Source organism: Bradysia coprophila, unplaced genomic scaffold (genome assembly GCF_014529535.1).
Source record: "Bradysia coprophila strain Holo2 unplaced genomic scaffold, BU_Bcop_v1 contig_373, whole genome shotgun sequence".
Classification (NCBI taxonomy): domain Eukaryota; kingdom Metazoa; phylum Arthropoda; class Insecta; order Diptera; family Sciaridae; genus Bradysia; species Bradysia coprophila.
In genome coordinates, this window is record NW_023503632.1 from 632,966 (window position 1) to 648,605 (window position 15,640).

Here is a 15,640-nt window from a genome sequence, read left to right on the forward strand (position 1 = left end):
CTCCATCTCTGTGTCACATTCCAATGAAACTACTCGCATTTACAATTTTCATCATTTTATTGCGAACAATTCGTATGTTAAAAAAACACGTGAACTTAAATAGTAAACTTAAACGTATATAACTGCAATGCACCGCCACCATCATCCACCGGCAAATGAAATTATTTCTTCTTCCGGTCCTGCGTACATTTTGAGCAAAACCATTTCCCTTTCGGCTTAATCGTCAGACCAACACACGCAAAGTGAAACCATTCGATGGGGCACTGTGTGACGGGGAAAGAAAAGGACAAAGAAATGAAAACCTGAACGTCTCGACCAAAAATTCATGTTCCGAAAACTTACGTCCAAATTATCGCATCCGATCATTTCACCGTAAGAGACTTGATGACATAGACAGTATGTTGGTTCGTTTGGATCAACGGGCATATCGAGCGGCATGTCGAGAACATCACTTTGTGGTGTTCCACCAGCCGCATCGGCCAAACTTTCCTCTGGATCCACTGATTTCTGAAAATTTATTTTTGGGTACGGTTACAGCTAAGGCATCGGAAGATTCGGAAGCCATTTGAAACGATAAAACGGAAGCAAACATGCAATTATAAAGACCAACACAAACTAGCATCTAGTGTCAGTTGGGAATATGATATTTCTATTGTTAAAACCGGTTTAAACCGATTTTAGCTGATTTAAACAATAGAAATATCGTATTCCCGATGACACTAGATGCTAGTGTGTGTTGGCCTTAACGGAATCGAGTATTTAGCTTTATGCAACGAATGAAAATGATACGTGAGTTTGTGTTAGAACTGTTGTTGTTTGTGACAAATCGATGTGTTAGAAGGAACCATTTGGCGAGGAGGAAACTTCGCGAGCAAATCTTGTCCCACCTACTTCCATTGTCATCTATTGGCGCTATTTCCTTTATTAGTCACCAATAGCAAATAGGACTTGTGTCAGTATTTGCTCGCATAGTTTCCCCCTCGTCATCCGGTGATTTTGAATATAACCTTTTCCATGTCCCAAAAACAACATTCAGCGGTTGTCTGTTCGTAACAATCAACTGAAAACAAAATATTTCAATTCAACATAGGGCACACGCAATATATAAGAAGCCACTACCATACTCAGCCTACATCCGAACATAAATGAAAATATTTCGCTACACAGTGTGGGAAAACAGGAAAAGCAGGAAAATATGTTGTTTTGTTTCCTTTCTCACCAATAGCTACTGTTGTACAAACCCGATTTTCTTAAAATATTTTGTTTCGTCGTCTCGTCAATGCCTTCCACGTTTGAGCGAAAACATCCAGAGATAAAAAAAAACTGTTCCGGTAACTTGACTCCAAACTTATGTCGTTGTTTTGGGACACTACCTGTTGAGTCCCGACGGAAAGGTATAGACGACACGAAACAAAAATTTTAATTATTTAAGAAAATTGAGTTGGTTCAAATGCAGCTATTGGAGAGAGAACTGCATATTTTCCTACTTTTCCTGTTTTCCCGCGCCTCCATGGGAAATCAAAATCAAAAAGAGAGTAGCCTCAAAAGACAACATGAACAATGGAGTGTGGATGAAAGATGATTACCTTTTGACCCTTACGACCGTCTTTTTCTTGATTTACCTTCTGCTTTTTACTTGCTTTCTGTGATGTATTTCCAGCATTCCCTCGCTGCTCATCGTCTTCGGATGATGCAGCTCGTTTCTTTTTGGTCACCGTTTTGACATCTTTGCCTTTTTTCCGTCCTTCTGCAATAAAGGAAACCAAAGCGAATCATAAAATTCCCGCAATGCAACGCACCCAATTGACACTTACTTTTCCCGACTATTTCCTCCGATTTACTTCGAGCGCTCAGTGTCTTGTCCTGTATTTCACCTTCAAACCGAGCCAAATCCGAGTCCAGCCGTCTGATATGCTTGTCAACCAATTCGTATGTCTGTATGGCCAACTGTACTTTATCGTCGCCGTATTCTTTGGCCAAATTGAACGAGTCTTGAATGCTTTTCAGTTTTTCCTTGCGCACTTCCTCCGGTATCGAGTCCCGGTCCTTGATCAATGTTTCCATAAAGTCGTTTGCCTTTTCGTCAATCGATTGCATCAAATTTTGCGCACGCGTGTCCAGATCGCGCATCAATTTGAAATTACGTTGCAGTTCGGTGGGTAAATTTTCCAGACCTGAGGGACAGTCGGTTGATTTTTTAATGATTTGAGTCAATTTCTATATTAACTTGGGAGTACTGAACGGTAAAAGTTACCAAGTGTAAGTGAACACATTCGATGCGAGAGATGGTAAAAAATGTGGTTAACGAGGTGCTTAAGTAATTGAAACGAAGCAAAAAACAAAAATTTCGTGCGAAATAATGTCGAAAACATCGGTAGAATTGAATCGTTCGGCACCACACTCCCTGTTAACATCTTACCCATCTTACCCTATTGATGAGAGCAAGTGATCGTTCAAATAGTGACTCAAAACCAGGCCTAATTTTTCTTTTGCGTCGCCAAGTTTCATTCGAATACAAAAGAATAATTTGAATTAGGTCTCTTTTGCGTCACTATTTGAACGATCAGTAAGACGTTTACGTGTTTACATTGAAAGGGATATACCCAGAGAGTTTATCAGGGATAGTAATCATGACCATCAATCAGACTATCCGGGTCAAACTGTTACAACGCAAAATGGAATCAATCGATCAATCCGTTCGAAACACAAATTCTTGCACAAAGGACACCGAACAGCACAATTTCCATTGATCAACATTGGTGAATGAAATGTTGTTTGTTGTTTGTACAACCGTATAGCAGCAGATAAATACATAGCATCAAAATGATTGTGGTTAACATTTAAAAAACGATTTAAAATCGAGCCTTACCGTCTAGATAATGTTCCAAATAGAGTGCAGACGTCATTTTTAACAATTATGGATTCACCATCAACATACGAATTAATTAGAATGTCAACGAAAACACAAAATTAAAATTTTAATTTAACAAGAAATTTTGAAAGATGTTTGACAAAAACACTCAAAATATTATAAACTACGAGAAATGTCACAAACGTCACAGACCATCGAAATTTATCGGTTGGGATTGTGTGGTAGGATTCAAAGTAGGACCATTCAAAAACTACCATTCATATTGCGAATTTTGAAATCTACTGTTTTTGTCCCGTTATGCGTAATATTATGTTGGTGATGATTTTTATCCACGCTAAAGCTGCATGAAAAAATTTAAAAAAATACATATTTGAGATGCATTTAATGGCACAATATTTTGAGGGGGTCAAGGTTTTCCGTAGCCGACAATATTTTTTTTTTCATACAGTCAAAAACTAGCCTAGTGTCGGTGTTGTATATAAGGTTGTTTTGAGACAACAAATCAGTTTGGAAAAACGGAATTTACATATTGATCACCTCATGATTTCAAAGTCTTGTCGCTCGCAAGATATTTGTCCGATTGAAAAACTAATTAGTTCACCGGAATGCTGAGACCATTTGCTACACACTAGCAGTTTGTTTGACCAAAATCCGTCGACTAAAAAGGTAATTATTTTTCAGTCAACAAACATCACATTTATACGATAGATCATTTTCATGACCTTGTAAACGTCAGACACGATCCCAACTGTCAGACATGTCGAAAAATATTGAATGAATTGAACGAACGATTTTCATATAAAAATCAGTAAATTGAACGCAGTTAACGTCAATTGATTGAGGTTAAGGACAACTTGACGAAAAATTAAGTGGGGTTACGTTGACAAGTACCGTATAATGAAAATGATCTATAATGTCAAAATCTTAAACTTTAAACTTTTTTACTCGAGTATAAAAAATTAAACTCGGGTCTGGAATTGCCCGACTCATGAGAGCTGAGTTCGTTTATATGAAATCGCTATGTCCTCCGCTCCATACAAAGTTTGACATTCGACCATACCTTGTGTTGACGTTCATTGAAGAGAAGTGTATGGATACAGTGTAATGAAATTTACAAGCGGACACTCTACGGTTTTTGGCCTCCTAATTTTGTAAACGATTCGTGTGATATTTCTAGAGAGCTGCCTTGGTCCTGTGAATTTTTGTAAAATGATTTGCATTAAATGCTATTTGTTTACATGCTTTCGGTGACAGATCACTTTCTACACTAAGAACTCACCATACTAATGTCATGTAAATTCGATTATGGGGAGTTTCTTTGTGTGGAAAAGGTATCTTCCCAAGTATAGGGCAAGTGCAAACACACATACACACATAAATTTTATTCACCTCGATTTTTTTGCCGTACCGATGAAAGTTTAGCGCGAAATAATTTGAAAATAACCAACATGAAAACAAAGAGAAATTTATTAGGTTCATTTGATTGTCTTTGTTTGGATATTCTATTGAACAATTGAACGACTGATGACATAAGTTATACTACTTTGGTTCTAACCAAACTTTTTTATTTTGAAACAGTATGGCTGCCATACAGCTGCAATACCCACACATCGCTATACCGTCTGAATTTATCACTGTCCAGCATTTGTTCGGTGCCACGTTGAGTCTATGAGAATGCTTCACCTGAATAAAATAGAATGTTGTGTGTGTAGGCAAAAACTACTCAATCTTCGTTTTACTTCAGCATAAATAATCCAGCCGGTGCTTATTCGTTTACATCCAATGCTGCACTGAATCCATCCATTTTCGAAGTACTTGTAGGCCTCAAGGCCTCCATGCTCTTCCAACTGTTAAAATCGTTCCGGGTGACTGTGCTTATGGACTGTGTTTATGGATGCAGTAATTCATCAAATCAAAATATCCAAAATTGGTAGGCAATGGGTCTTTGCAGTCTTCTAATGTATAAGGTTCAATTCCACTGCAAAACATTTTGCATTTCTCCTCATATCGACTTGATATTTCCATACTTGTGACCACTATTCACAAGCAAAAACACTGAGAAACAATTCAGAAATTAAAATCAAAACACGAAATCTTACAACATTGATAGCTGTCACCCGGGTAAAAAAAAAAGTGGTTGTGAGACGTCTCTTCGAGACAGCTATTTTGTATGGAGGCGAGACGTCTCTTTTTTGACCTTTGAGACTGGATTAGTTCTCATAATTCATCCAAAATTCATCCGAATTCATCTGAAACTGTTGAGAAGTCTTGTTTTAAATGTCTTTCGGAGATGTTTGAGACTGGATGAGTAGTCTCTTTTCAAACTTTTACGAGACTTTATGAGAATGTCAGAGTGGTCTCATTTTGTATATTCTTCGAGAATGTTTGAGACTGAACGAGAATACTTTTTGTTGGACTTCAAGAGACTGGTGAGAAGTCTCATTTCGACCTGATTATACATTGTGAGACTGAAGGAGTGGTCTCATTTCGGCTTTTCGAGACGCTGTGAGACTGAAGGAGTGGTCTCATTTCGGCTTTTCGAGACGGTGTGAGACTGTAGGAGTGGTCTCATTTCGTCTTTTCGAGACGCTGTGAGACTGAAGGAGTGGTCTCATTTCGTCTTTTCGAGACGCTGTGAGACTGAAGGAGTGGTCTCATTTCGGCTTTTCGAGACGCTGTGAGACTGAAGGAGTGGTCTCATTTTGACTTTTTGAGACGATGTGAGACTGAAGGAGTGGTCTCATTAAGGATTTGTTAGACGTTATGAGAATGGATGAGTGGTCTCATTATGGATTTGTTAGACGTTATGAGAATGGATGAGTGGTCTCATTTTGATAAGAAGAAATAGGATAAAAAAGACTGTTTGAGTTTTTCCGATACCCTGTGAGACTTCTCATTTTTGAGTTTTTCCGAGACCCTTTGAGACTTCTCATTTTTGAGTTTTTCCGAGACCCTATGAGACTTCTCATTTTTGAGTTTTTCCGAGACCCTTTGAGACTTCTAATCTTTGAGTTTTTCCGAGACCCTTTGAGACTTTTTATTCTTGAGTTTTTCCGAGACCCTTTGAGACTTCTCATTTTTGAGTTTTTCCGAGACCCTTTGAGACTCCTCATTTTTGAGTTTTTCCGATACCGTTTGAGACTACTCATATTTCATTGCTTTGGCCATGCTGTTAGACTATTTTCTTCTTTTGATATTATTTATCGGACGATTTGTTTATGTGAATATCTGTACTTCTATGTTGAGTTCATAGATGGCCACTGCCCTTTACTTTTCTTATAATTCGCTAGATCAAATTGACTGAAATTATGTAGAATCGTTAGTAATATTTTTTTTTTACCTTTTTGTAATGTTTTTTCCGGTCACCCATCCAAGTACTAACCGCGACGAATGATGCTTAACTTTCAATCTGGACGGCCATCGACGTTACTCATGTTGCTAAATCAGATATATGTATTTGTGGATCTAATTTTGAACCGTTGTTGCAATTTCCGAGACCAGATGAGTAGTCTCATTTCTAAAGTTTTTTCTACTTTTGAGACCCGTTGAATGGTCTCATTTGAAGAAAATATTTCCTTTGATTTGTGAGACCCGTTGAGTGGTCTCATTTGAAGAAAATATTTTCTTCGCTTTGTGAGACCCGTTGAGTGGTCTCATTTGAAGAAAATATTTTATTCCATTTTTGAGAACAGAAAAGTGGTCTCATTTCGAAAAAAAAAAATTTTCTTCCAATTTTGAGAACGGAAAAGTGTTCTCATTTCGAGAAAATATTTTCTTCCAATTTTGAGAACGGAAAAGTGTTCTCATTTCGAGAAAATATTTTCTTCCAATTTTGAGAACGGAAAAGTGGTCTCATTTCGAGAAAATATTTAATTCCATTTTTGAGAACGGAAAAGTGGTCTCATTTCGAGAAAATATTTTCTTCCAATTTTGAGAACGGAAAAGTGGTCTCATTTCGAGAAAATATTTTATTCCATTTTTGAGAACGGAAAAGTGGTCTCATTTCGAGAAAATATTTTACTCCAATTTTGAGAACGGAAAAGAGTTCTCATTTCGAGAAAATATTTTATTGGAATTTTGAGAACGGAAAAGTGGTCTCATTTCGAGAAAATATTTTCTTCCAATTTTGAGAACGGAAAAGTGGTCTCATTTCGAGAAAATATTTTATTCCATTTTTGAGAACGGAAAAGTGGTCTCATTTCGAGAAAATATTTTCTTCCAATTTTGAGAACGGAAAAGTGGTCTCATTTCGAGAAAATATTTTCTTCCAATTTTGAGAACGGAAAAGTGGTCTCATTTCGAGAAAATATTTTCTTCCAATTTTGAGAACGGAAAAGTGGTCTCATTTCGAGAAAATATTTTCTTCCAATTTTGAGAACGGAAAAGTGGTCTCATTTCGAGAATAAAATATTTTCTCGAAATGAGACCACTTTTCTGTTCTCAAAATTCGAATAAAATATTTTCTCGAAATGAGACCACTTTTCCGTTCTCAAAATTCGAATAAAATATTTTCTCGAAATGAGACCACTGTTCCGTTCTCAAAATTCGAATAAAATATTTTCTCGAAATGAGACCACTTTTCCGCTCTCAAAATTCGAATAAAATATTTTCTCGAAATGAGACCACTTTTCCGTTCTCAAAATTGGAAGAAAATATTTTCTCGAAATGAGAACACTTTTCCGTTCTCAAAATTGGAAGAAAATATTTTCTCGAAATGAGACCACTTTTCCGTTCTCAAAATTCAAATAAAATATTTTCTCAAAATGAGAACACTTTTCTGTTCTCAAAATTCGAATAAAATATTTTCTCGAAATGAGAACACTTTTCTGTTCTCAAAATTCGAATAAAATATTTTCTCGAAATGAGACCACTTTTCCGTTCTCAAAATTCGAATAAAATATTTTCTCGAAATGAGACCACTTTTCCGTTCTCAAAATTCGAATAAAATATTTTCTCGAAATGAGACCACTTTTCCGTTCTCAAAATTCGAATAAAATATTTTCTCGAAATGAGACCACTTTTCCGTTCTCAAAATTCGAATAAAATATTTTCTCGAAATGAGACCACTTTTCCGTTCTCAAAATTCGAATAAAATATTTTCTCGAAATGAGACCACTTTTCCGTTCTCAAAATTCGAATAAAATATTTTCTCGAAATGAGACCACTTTTCCGTTCTCAAAATTCGAATAAAATATTTTCTCGAAATGAGACCACTTTTCCGTTCTCAAAATTCAAATAAAATATTTTCTCAAAATGAGAACACTTTTCTGTTCTCAAAATTCGAATAAAATATTTTCTCGAAATGAGAACACTTTTCTGTTCTCAAAATTCGAATAAAATATTCTCTCGAAATGAGACCACTTTTCCGTTCTCAAAATTCGAATAAAATATTTTCTCGAAATGAGACCACTTTTCCGTTCTCAAAATTCGAATAAAATATTTTCTCGAAATGAGACCACTTTTCCGTTCTCAAAATTCAAATAAAATATTTTCTCAAAATGAGAACACTTTTCTGTTCTCAAAATTCGAATAAAATATTTTCTCGAAATGAGAACACTTTTCTGTTCTCAAAATTCGAATAAAATATTTTCTCGAAATGAGACCACTTTTCCGTTCTCAAAATTCGAATAAAATATTTTCTCGAAATGAGACCACTTTTCCGTTCTCAAAATTCGAATAAAATATTTTCTCGAAATGAGACCACTTTTCCGTTCTCAAAATTCGAATAAAATATTTTCTCGAAATGAGACCACTTTTCCGTTCTCAAAATTCAAATAAAATATTTTCTCAAAATGAGAACACTTTTCTGTTCTCAAAATTCGAATAAAATATTTTCTCGAAATGAGACCACTTTTCCGTTCTCAAAATTCGAATAAAATATTTTCTCGAAATGAGACCACTTTTCCGTTCTCAAAATTGGAAGAAAATATTTTCTCGAAATGAGACCACTTTTCCGTTCTCAAAATTCGAATAAAATATTTTCTCGAAATGAGACCACTTTTCCGTTCTCAAAATTTGAATAATTCTTTTTTTAAATGAGACTACTCGTTCAGTCTCGGAAAGTATTAAATCCGAGACCACTCGGACAGTCTCATCGCGTCTAACAAATGAAAGTCTAAAAAGACTACTCATTCATCCTCAAACATTCTCGAGAAGTAGTCGAAACGAGACCACTCGGTCAGTCTCGGAAAGTGTAAGGAAAAATTATTCGAAAAGAGACCACTTGTCCAATCTCGGAAAGTATTAAATCCGAGACCACTCGGACAGTCTCATCACGCCTAACAAATAAAAGTCAAAAAAGACTACTCATTCATCCTCAAACATTCTCGAAAAGTAGTCGAAACGAGACCACTCACCTTCTCTCGTTCATTCTTGTTCATTTACATAAAATAAATTAAAATTGAGACTTCTCGTAAACTGAAAAAGTCAATGAGACCGAAATGAGACCCTTGAGACTACGTATTTTTAGGTCTCACTGAGACTGAAATTTTTACCCGGGCATCATTGACTACAATTTGCGACTCACTTATTTTAAATAACGACAATCAAAGCCTATCAAATGAATTTATCATTTATTATTTTCAAATTTTTTCGCGCCAATTCATCATCTGTAAGGCAAGGTGAGTATATGAGAATTTTGCAAACTCACCACTTGCACTTTCCCTATTTAATAAAATGGTGATCTTTGTGACCTTGACGATCTGTGTGACCTTGACGATATGTGTGACCTTGACGATATGTGTGACCTTGACGATATGTGTGACCTAACACAAAGAGGCACTTCAAACAAAAGAAATACCAGACTTAATCGTTACGACTTGCCGTGCACAAAAGATTAACGTTTGATGGTCCGGAAAATCGAAAAAAAACGTTTCAGTGTTTGCATTGTACAAGAAATTGTTTAATCGAAAATTTACGTGACAACACAGATAAACCAGTCAAATGGCCATTTGTTATCACATTTCATTTTCATAGTTTTATTACGCGTCAAGGTTGAAAACCATCCTTTTCATCGTTCGCGGGGTGCAGATATGTCTTCGCTGAAGTGACGTTTTAAGCAGAATTCGGGAGGAAAGAAGCGTTTTGATTAATGGCTAGGACTTCGCTTCGGGTCACAGTACGTTCATACAAATACGTAAAGTTTTCATCTTTTCCACCTAGTCTTGCAAATTACTATTGAATCATTAGCGTTCCTTACCTGCTAAACGGTAATTTATCTTCTCCTTTAAAAAAATGTTTCCCAGGTAATTGAAATACGAAAAAGTGCAACGCAATTCAGTTGATTTCCATTCTGCTTTGCTGACGACAATGGCAAATAAGGATCAAGAAACGTTCCACTTATCTCCGATTGTCGTGGTGTTTCAATTTTTCGGCATAGCGCCTCTAATAACCAATCCATCCAAACGCAAACGCATCATGTATTTCAGCTACCAATGTGCTAGCATTGTCACGGCAATTGTTTTGGTATTTTACAATCAGCAACTCATTTCCGAATTATACGACGTGTCCAGTCAAGTCACATTGAGAATCCTATTAATTTCACATGCCATATCCATTGTCGAAGCCATAGCTACGAGAGACCGTCAACAGAAAATCATAAAGCAACTGTGTCGCATCGACGTGATAATAAGTACGCAATTTTGTACCGAATTGGACAGCTACAGTCGAATGAGGAATCGATACACTCGGTTCGTCTGGGGTGTTTTCCTTGGTATATTGGTCGTTCGAACGCTGCACTCGGTATTTTTTAATCGAGCACCGTTACTTGTGTGCTGCATATGGACCATTGCTCATTATGGTATTGGTGTGAGATTGCTGCAGAATGCATTTTATGTTGATATGATCTATGAACGGTTGCACGTATTGCATGAAGAACTAAATAAATTGAAGCACCATTCCTGTAAGGTGCAGCAACAGTTAAATTTAGCGGGCGATCTTTACGGTAAATTGTGGATGATGACCAATGACATAAACGTTTCGTTCGGTTGGTCTTTGATGGCTATTTTCGTCGAGTGTATTATCGATCTTGTTAACGCAGCGAATATACTACTCTACTTCTATTGAGTACCACTCTTTTTTTAAGATGATTTTAATTAATTAGTTAGTGAACTGATTTGGCTACTTTTAATTCGATTAGGAAGCTAATGCTTGAAACTTTAAATTGGACGGATGATTTTGACCAGGTCGCAAAATTAGCTGAACAGCACACTGTTTTGTTGGAACACACTTTGATGGCACATTTATCGTCATTTTATTGTGTTTTTTTGCTGCTATCCCAAAATTATCCGTCCACATCCAAGAGAATCCTGTCCGCTCCACATCAACTATAAATTCAAGGCAAATCACTGGTGTAAAATGCGAATTTTTTTTAATTTATTCCCAAACACTCAGCCAATTGTCACACAATTAGTATTAAGTTGATGTTTGCGATCGAACGTTTGACATTTTTTGTAGTACAGACAAACTCGTATAAATTGTGTTACCAGAAACGAGTACTAAATATCGTTATACATTTATGCTACCATTTTGAACAACTTGTTTTATGTGTAAACAATACACGATAATTCTCATTCAGTTATCGATATTCATTTAGTTATCAATTAAAAGTCTGAACTGAACTGAGATCCTGTGGAAATATTAAAGTGTAATCCTCCTAATGTAAAGATCCTTCAATTTAAGTGATAAAAAGTTAACCTGAGATCCGTTACTTAACAGACATAATGCCGTATCGTCCGAAAAAATCGAAAAAGAGTGCAGCGCAGATGGCAGCCTTCCGACGTAATGCCCTGAACCGTTGGAATTCCACATCCTCATCGGATTCACAACATGACGTGTCTCCATGTTCTGATTTGAGCTGTGATGGTGTAGCAGTAACCATTTTCCCATTGATTTTGCTATCGCAAGCCTGTGAAGGTTGCGTGATCACGGTACAGACATGATTGATTAGGTGACCCAACAAAAAGATTTCATTTAATTCTAAAATTTAGGCAAGGAAAACATCGACAATTCTTCACAGTATAATACTCAGTTAGCCACTTCAAGCCCTTAAGAAATCATGCCACCGACATCCGACTGCTGTCGCTGCAAATATCTCACGAATCATTTTTTATATCAGCTAATGGATTCTGTAATGTTGGTTTTAAGGCAATTGGATTGGTATAAATGATGTGCGATCCCAGGCGTTCCGATTTTTTATTCCTTTTGTTCCTTATCCAGATGATCAAAACGTGCACGCTGTATTCCATCATCATAATTCAGTTCAAAGTGAATCCTTAAATTTTCGGAACGAAGCAGGGGATTGCAGAGATTGCAAGTAATTTTAAAAAAATATTTCGATTGTGTTGATTGTAATGAAATGTATTTGCCTAATACCAACGCACTTCAAGCAAAAGTGATCATAGTCGACAGCTGTCAAATAGCGTACTATTTTGTATGAAATGGTTTTTTACAGTGTTTTACGTTTTACAGATGTGTGACACACTGTCAAGTTCCAGTACCCTATTTAGAGTACCATTTATGCTTGAAGTGCGTTGCTAATGCTTATGAATAAATTTGCTACTCGCTGCTTACCCAATTTAGAACATAGCTAACGCCGACCCGTACGAAACACCTATTCGTATCAAAAGCCTTTATTGTGAAACTCTTCATTTCTCTTACTTCATTTTCTTCTCTGCTGAAAAGCTATTCGCGATTTAAAATCACTTGCATTATCCACTCTTTGCCTTGCTATCATCAACAAATAAATTGCCGGAGGCAATATAGACAGCCCCGTAAGAAGTCAAATTTCATAAATTCCTATTTAAACAGTTATATACCGCTATATTTACATATATTTCACTGTAAATAAACATTTCACAGAGGAATATGCTATTATTTGACGTTTTGACATGGGTACTGAGTAGACGTCTTTTTTACATTCCTGCACGATATTTCATCGTTTATCATTTTCGAGTCATTCTTCGGTTATCCCAGCTATTGCAAGTCTATTGTCATCGAATGCAGTTGTTGGATTTGTTGGAGTTCAGTGTTTTACCAACTCTAATTCAATAAATTCATCGTTTTCTGTTGACGCTGTGCTCGTTTGAGGTTATGTCTTTTGCGTGCTGCCGTTTTTGATTGATTATCTTCTTGAAACTCATCATATTGGCTGCTGGAAGTTATTTACGTCAAGTACAGCTGCCTGTGTTCGTCGCAATCACCCAGGCCTATTGCATCCTCGTCATTCTATCGTCGTAACATTGTTCAAGCTTCATCAGATCAGAGTTCACATCGTATTACACCAGCTGTACTACACCTGTATCACATCAATATTCTGCGTATCGTTCAAATCAACGTGAGCTGTGTCCGTGTTTTGGAAGCACGGTTCACTTCTCCTCTGGATTGCTTTGCTTCAAGTTGTTGTATCACTTTTCTATTCCTGAAAATTGACATCAGCCTGTCGCCTCTACGTATTCTACTTTCGGTCATCCAACATTTGCTAGAAATTTTCTGTGAGTTCTCATCGCAGAATGACCAAACCAAAGCATCCGAAACGTGGTTTTAATGATGTTGATCCGGTGGATGACACGAAAGAACCGCAAGATTTGGACCTTAAGTCATTGATGCTGTCACTATCGGCCAAGATGGATACACTTGGCACCACCCTGTCGAATGTTGATAGTCGGTTGAACACGAAAATGGAGCAGTTGGAATCATCAATGTCGACTATGATCAAAGGAGTTCAGCTTGAAATGGAAAATCGTCTAACATCTTTTACCGCCGACGTTAATCAACGTTTCTCGGCTGTGGAGTCGTCGACTATTTTGAAATGCGATGAAGCCATGCAGAAAGCTTCGAACGAATTGTCTTCTCGTTTTGACGATATGCGGGCGCTTCTCGAATGGCGGATTGACAAACTTGAACGATTGTCCATGGATAAAGAACTTATTATCAGTGGTGTACCGGTTGAGCAAAACGACAACCCGTTTGGTGTCCTGGGTGACATTTGTTCCGTTCTGAAGTGCAACCTCAGCGATCGTGACTTTGTGTCTGCATACCGCCTTCGACCTAAAAATTCTAATTCAAACACCAGATCGATTCGTTCAGCACCTATTGTTGTTAAGGCTTGTGGCGTTTGGGTCAAGGATGAATTGATGTCGGCTTACTTGAAGAAAAGAAACCTAAACCTCAAGGACATTGGCTTTCAAACAGCTTCAAGAATTTATATCAACGAAAGTCTCACCAAGGCAAATCGTGAAATTTTCAACTTGGCTGCTGAAGCTAAAAAAGATGGGCATATTCTGAAATACTTCTCGAGAAATGGTTTGATTCACGTGCAACGCGTCGCTAATGCCAAACCCGTCATGATTCATCACATCAGTGAACTGATACAAATCCTGCCTTTGGGTTTTGACAGAGCATCGTCATCTGGTTCTCGTCGCATTCGAAATCATACCCCAGCGCCGTTACCAATGAATCATCACAATCAACTTAAAGATACTCCTGATATGAATGACAATACTGCAGCTTTGCCAACGATGCCTACGACTTCTGATTCAATGGATACTAATCATGGGGATGCCGGTGATTCAACACTATCAATGACGAAGTAGCTTATCTCTTGATGACTGCTTGCTCATCGGTGATGGAATGGAATGATTAATGGTCTGATCTTTTTTGTTTTTGATTCTTTTACCAAATTTCTTTTTTTTTTGTATTTTAATTTTGCTTTTTTCGAATTTTTCACGTTTCTTTCTCTCGAATTGCAATATAGAACTTAGTCATTGTGATGGAATTTGTTTCTACTGCTGCTATCTCACATCATCTTGATATCGGCGTCGTCACATCACACACTCGCTTGCTGCTTCGAGTATATGATGTCTTCTAACGCGAATGTTACAGGAAGCACCGGTAGCAGTGGTTCGGTATGTATACCTAATGTAATGCTTAAATCGACTTTAAAAGCGTCTGGCGATGTGTTACACTTCTGTCATGTGAACGCCGGTAGTCTTCCTCCGAAGATTGATGAGTTTCGCTCGTTTTTCGAGGGCACATGCCTGGATCTCATCGCTGTTTCTGAGACTTGGTGTAAGAGTTATCATTCTAACAAGCTCGTCTCCATTCCCGGTTTTGAAATCTTGCGTAATGATCGTCATGTTAAGAGGAGTGGAGGTGTCATTTTGTATGTACGTAGTGGCCTTAACTACAAGGTGTTGGAGGTGTCGGATAAAATTTCTTCCGAATACATTTTCATCGAGGTGATTTTCCCTGACTCGAAGATGTTGGTTGGAGCCTACTACAAAGCTCCAAAGGTTGACGAACTTGATGTCTTTAGGAATGTTCTTCTCGGTATTACAGTCCCGTACGATGACGCCTTGTTGCTTGGTGACTTTAACGAAAATCAGCTTGGAGCCATCAATGGTTCTTGTCTGCGATGTGTAGGTGGTACTTGTACCAATTGTCTTTTTGCTGAAATCATTGGGCAGTTTGGCTTTACTTCGATTGGCTCTATTCCGTCCCACTATCCAGTTGGCGAGAGACCCTCGCTTATAGATCTCTGCCTTTCCAATAGGCCTGAGAAGGTGGTTTTCTTCAATCAGATATCTCATGGGCTGTCAAAGCACGATCTTATTTTTGGGTCCTATCTATGTAATAAGGGTGGGCTTAAGAAACCAACGCGGCTCAGGAGAAATCTTTTCAAAGTTGATAAGGATAAGCTTTTTTCCCATCTTTCGTCGGTTGATTGGAGTTTTGTCTTCAATACTGTGGACGTAACTAGTAAAGTTGCCG

At 37.3% G+C, this 15,640-nt stretch overlaps 1 protein-coding gene and 1 long non-coding RNA gene across 3 annotated transcripts; one reads left to right on the forward strand and one right to left on the reverse strand.

The window, feature by feature from the left end:
* Positions 1 to 44: 44 nt before the first annotated feature.
* LOC119082006 (inhibitor of growth protein 4) lies at positions 45 to 3,034 on the reverse strand. Of its 2 annotated transcripts, none has more exons than XM_037191322.1 (5): positions 2,870 to 3,034; positions 1,815 to 2,174; positions 1,587 to 1,747; positions 343 to 507; positions 45 to 263 (listed from the first exon to the last, which is right to left on the reverse strand). In XM_037191322.1, exons 1-5 carry the CDS (start codon positions 2,904 to 2,906, stop codon positions 162 to 164), a joined length of 825 nt encoding a protein of 274 aa, XP_037047217.1. In that variant the 5' UTR covers positions 2,907 to 3,034; the 3' UTR covers positions 45 to 161. The 2 variants fall into 2 exon arrangements, with proteins under 2 accessions (XP_037047217.1, XP_037047218.1); XM_037191323.1 differs by having other exon boundaries at positions 1,623 to 1,747; positions 2,870 to 3,033.
* An 8,226-nt stretch (positions 3,035 to 11,260) lies between these two features.
* On the forward strand, positions 11,261 to 12,045 carry LOC119082093. Its single transcript, XR_005088571.1, has 3 exons — positions 11,261 to 11,530; positions 11,588 to 11,799; positions 11,860 to 12,045. It is a non-coding gene; the product is annotated as an uncharacterized LOC119082093 (long non-coding RNA).
* The last annotated feature ends 3,595 nt before the right edge of the window (positions 12,046 to 15,640 follow it).

Bases quoted from the DNA above. Each gene is read 5' to 3' on its own strand.
- LOC119082006 (XM_037191322.1), bottom strand. From the start codon at position 2,906: ATGACGTCTGCACTCTATTTGGAACATTATCTAGACG. The intron at 2,175-2,869 runs GTAAGGCTCGAT...ACTGTCCCTCAG, and splicing joins TTTGGAACATTATCTAGACG to GTCTGGAAAATTTACCCACC. The intron at 1,748-1,814 runs GTAAGTGTCAAT...CCTTTATTGCAG, and splicing joins GGAGGAAATAGTCGGGAAAA to AAGGACGGAAAAAAGGCAAA.